At 45.3% G+C, this 4,293-nt stretch overlaps 1 protein-coding gene across 1 annotated transcript; it reads right to left on the reverse strand.

Moving 5' to 3' along the window:
* Positions 1 to 1,874: 1,874 nt before the first annotated feature.
* On the reverse strand, positions 1,875 to 3,903 carry AURKAIP1 (aurora kinase A interacting protein 1). Its single transcript, XM_010005174.1, has 3 exons — positions 3,852 to 3,903; positions 2,902 to 3,347; positions 1,875 to 1,982 (listed from the first exon to the last, which is right to left on the reverse strand). Exons 1-3 carry the CDS (start codon positions 3,901 to 3,903, stop codon positions 1,875 to 1,877), a joined length of 606 nt encoding a protein of 201 aa, XP_010003476.1.
* Between the last annotated feature and the right edge of the window lie 390 nt (positions 3,904 to 4,293).

The following is a 4,293-nucleotide window of genomic DNA, read 5'->3' on the forward strand; positions in this document are numbered from 1 at the left end:
CAGCAGCCAGCAATCTCCTGGAAATCTGCAGTTATGACCATTTTTTCCCTAGACAGAAAAACCAGCAAGCTTGGACCAAGAGTCAGTGGGAGAAGCTGCAGGGCTGACTGACAACAACAATGCTGGGATCAAGGCTCTTAAAACAAATGGGACTGGGAAGAAAAAGACATGGACCTGACTTCAAAGGTGCTTATCCTCTCAGGCCCCACTTTCATCTCTGTATCTCTGTGCAGGGAATGTGTATTGATATTTTAGAACCACCTAGATGCACTCTGCATACTTAATAAACATGTAAGCCAGAATTAACCATCTTCTCTTCCTTGGTGAGTTTCCAAGACATCTTCCTCTTGGGTGGAATCCTGACAATAGGCTGATTGAAACAGTCCTACTGGTCTTAGGTTAAAAACAACTGCCTATTTAGAGCATGAAAAGGATGGAATAACTGTAATTTTGTTATCAGTTGCTTACTTTTAACATATGGTTTGGAAAAAAAGAACTAGAAAAACAAGCCAACCACACGTTTCTACAGGAATTCATCAGATCTCTCAGAACATCAACAGTTCTCCAGAAAACTTAAATCAGTTTTTAAATGTGAGGGTTCCCTTTCCTGGAAATACCAACATCAAGATCCACTGAGCTTCCACATGAGTGGTTAAGGGGTTTCCAAGGCTTTGGGTTTATTGCCATCTAGCGACAAGAGCAGCACAGGGCCACAGACAGGACCTCAGACACTTTCAGGGGGTGCTTGGAGTCACCTGTGCTGCCTGCAGGTTCCATCACACCCTGCAGCAGTGAGCTCCACACATTCTTCTTTTTCCTTCTCTTTCAGTTTAGCCCAGTGTTCTGCTCCCAGCAGACCAAAGGGAATGCATCTTCCCTGGATGCTGCAGGATGGGGAGCCTAAAGGAGCTGACTCCTTTTCCCTTCCTGCCAGTGGTCAGTCCATTCCAATCCATCTGCTGGAACAGGGAAAGGGAAGAACTAAATCCCACAGAGCAGAATGGAACTTCCTCAAACAGAAAAACCAAAAGCAGAATGAAAAACAGATTCTAGAGATCTAGTCCTGTCAGGGTTTAAACTAAACATCTCTATTTTTCACAGCTTTCATGACTCTCTTCAACTATGTAAAACCAGCTTGATTACAACAGGGTTGTCTCAGGCACAGATCAGGTTTTGTAGTTTATGACTAATTAGCTCTGAACTTTTACTGATGCCAACACCTGATGTTCTGTACAACAGGGATCAACCATAGAAAAAAAAAGAACAACTTTTTATTTGCACAAAACAGAACAGAAAAAATTCAATATTCCTTTTAAGGATGCTCATGCAATGCCTAAGGCACATGCACACAGAGGCTTCAGGTAAGTCTAAATGAAAGCTTCTTCAGATCTATTCTTATGGAATTCTGATCCAACTCCTATTTCACCCAAACTCTTTGTCAACACCAGCCCATCTAGAGTAAAGCTATGAAAGACCACAATTTTGGAAATAATTTTTCAAAATGCTTGTGTCTTCCATAGTTATCCTTACAATAAGAAGAATTCTTTCCCTTACCCCATCTCCCCAAACCAGCTGTTCTTACAGTACATTGTTCAGTCTAACCTGGAATAGCACCTTCAGGAATCCAGCTGAATTCCAGGACACCTTGGCTCAGACACAGCTAGAGCAGCAGCAGCTCAGGCCTGCAGACAGCAGGGCTCACTCCCTTCTTTCCAGGAGGAAAAGCTGTCAGGTTTGCCCTTGGAAAACTGCTCACCAAGATGGAAGGTTTCCTCCTCATTGCACTCAGAAAAAGTTTGAAAGTAATCTGCATACTTAAAGATTATCTTTTTTTTAATTACAGTTACAAGTTAGAACTCATGACAAGTGGTTTTTTATCGCTTTGAACTTTTCAGAAATATCTTGGGTGTTTGCCATCCTGCAGGAGGACTTTTCAAACCAGCTCTTTTCCAGATGCGCTCCAAATCTTTCTCAAATTTTATCTAAAAAACAGAAAAAAAATAAAAATAAAGAAGAAATGGTAAATGTAGCTCAGAAGCAACACTTAAGTATTCAGCCACTGCTCCTGTGTCCCAAAGAGAGTGTGGTTATAAGGCACAGAAAGGAAACTAATGCTTATAAGTAGGCAGCTTGTTTTAAGTGTCAAAATAGTTGGCCTGACAGCAGAAGATACATTCAAAAGCACCAGGATCTTGTAGCTTTGTTCTAGAAGTCCTGTGTGAAGAAAGCTGAGAAGCTTGAGAATGAACTTGTAAGAAAATCAGGAGGATTTCCTCATCACCAAGTGTTCAACACTACTCATCTTAAGAACTGGAATTACAATTAACCCTAATTTGCATCTAGGCAAGGTGAAAATTAACAGAAAATTAACTCATTGACATAATGACAAACCTAAGAGGCTCCTGAGAGAAAATCTACAGTTTGAGTGAAGGCCCTTGTCTTCCCTCAGCCCTTCTGTAAGGGAAGTTAGAGGCTTCTACAGAGAAAAAGAAGATAGGAAGCACCTGAGGATGGTGGCAAGACAGGAAAGACTAAACCAGTGTCCCCAAAATGACACAGACACATGGATTAATCTTTCACACAGACACTGAAATTCTTCTCCATTAGCTGCATATATTTATGTTACTGTCATGCAAGGAAAGCTGTGCCCAGTCACTACCACCCACCTGTGCTTACTACCCAGAAATCCACTAAATTACAACTTCAGGAGATGTGCAGACCAAACACAGAGCAGAAAAAGCCATTCTCCCAATAAATACCCAATTCATTAAGGCTCTCCAAGCACCGCCATTTTCCCCAAATCAATCCCACCTCAAAACACCACCCAGCACCAGAACAGAGACCAGCTGGAGAAGTGGGTGCATCGATATCAAGTCCTGCCCCCCACCCCCCTGAGCTCACCTGGCGCTTCTTCTTGCGCCCTTCCTTGATTCTCCTCCGCACAAACTTCCTCCTCTTCAGCAGCTTTTTGAACTTGTGCCGGTTCATTTTCCTCCTGCGAATCTCCAAAACGTTCTTGCACTGCAGCTTGCCGCTGGGTGCTCCCTCCCCTTCCTCCACATCGCCTCCCTCGGCAGGAGGGGGGCAGTCGTACCGCTGCAGAGCTTCAGAGCCGCCTTCTTCCTGAGCAGGAACTCCCACCTTAGGAAGGGAGTATCTAACAGTCAGCCAGCTTTCCAAGGGGCTGATGGAAAGTTTTCTAGGGATCAGCATCTCCTCCAGGTCAGGGTCCAGAGCATACCACTGCTGAGGCTGGGCCCCACTCTTGCTGGATGGCTGTGTGCTGTAGGGTGCAGGTGTGGAGTGGGAGTAGAGCAAGGACGACACGGACCGTGGCAGGAGGTGGCCTTGGGGAACAGAGAGGAATTTCACTTCAGAGATGGAGTTTTTAAACAGTATCTTAAGAAAGGTTCTGCCCAGCACCAGACAACCTCGGCCAGAGCAACCTAGAAAAGGAAGCTGCTTACAAAAAATTGTGTTCCCGTCAAGAAAAGGAAGGATTTTTTAATGTGAATTCAATGATGTTACCACAACAGCATCTGCCCAAATTACATCACACACTATTTCCTGTGTAAACTGTGCCAAGTGCCATTGGGAATGACCAGGAACTGTTCCCTGTATTGAGCCTTTCTGCTGTGAAGGAGCCTCCTTGCAGCTTAGAAGAGGCCAAACTGGAGCTACAAAACACTGACAGAATAAATAGAACACACAATAACAAGCCACAGCCACTGGAACAGCAGCAGCCTCACCACTCCTGCACTGCACACTGGAAAATAAGTTTTTGGGAGCCTTATGACCCACGAAAAGAAAGAAAACAAACTAAAAAACGAGGTGACATATCATCTGTTTACCTGCAACTCGTGAAGCCTTCAGCAGCCGGGAAGTCAGCTGTGGTAGTAACATATTGTTTCACTCTGTAACGCCTGTTAAAACAGGAATAAGATTCAGTGAGGCAAACACGTCATCTTTACGCTTTTAAGAAAAAAAAAAATCCTCTGAATTTAAGGGCCAAAGGATGGGCTGAGACACCCTGAACACCCTCCTGGCTTTACCAAAGCACGGTGGGTGCGGGGGCCCGGCCCACAGCCAGTGCTGAGACTCATAGAGAGGTGATTAATAAAGCTTCGGTGATTCCAGGGTCAGAAATACGGCATTTTTACGGCTAGGCCCACCGGCACACACCGGCCTAGCCAAGAGCCGCTCCCACCGCCCGGACCGCGGCCCCGCAGTCTGCAGGCGAGCGGGCAGCCTCCCTCCCCACCACCCGGCCAGCAAACTCCACCACAGCCCCCC

Source organism: Chaetura pelagica, unplaced genomic scaffold, assembly GCF_000747805.2.
Source record: "Chaetura pelagica isolate M959 unplaced genomic scaffold, ChaPel_1.0 scaffold159, whole genome shotgun sequence".
Classification (NCBI taxonomy): domain Eukaryota; kingdom Metazoa; phylum Chordata; class Aves; order Apodiformes; family Apodidae; genus Chaetura; species Chaetura pelagica.

Bases quoted from the DNA above. Each gene is read 5' to 3' on its own strand.
- AURKAIP1 (XM_010005174.1), bottom strand. From the start codon at position 3,903: ATGTTACTACCACAGCTGACTTCCCGGCTGCTGAAGGCTTCACGAGTT. The intron at 3,348-3,851 runs GTAAACAGATGA...CTGTTCCCCAAG, and splicing joins GAAGGCTTCACGAGTTGCAG to GCCACCTCCTGCCACGGTCC. The intron at 1,983-2,901 runs GTGAGCTCAGGG...TCTGTTTTTTAG, and splicing joins GGCGCAAGAAGAAGCGCCAG to ATAAAATTTGAGAAAGATTT.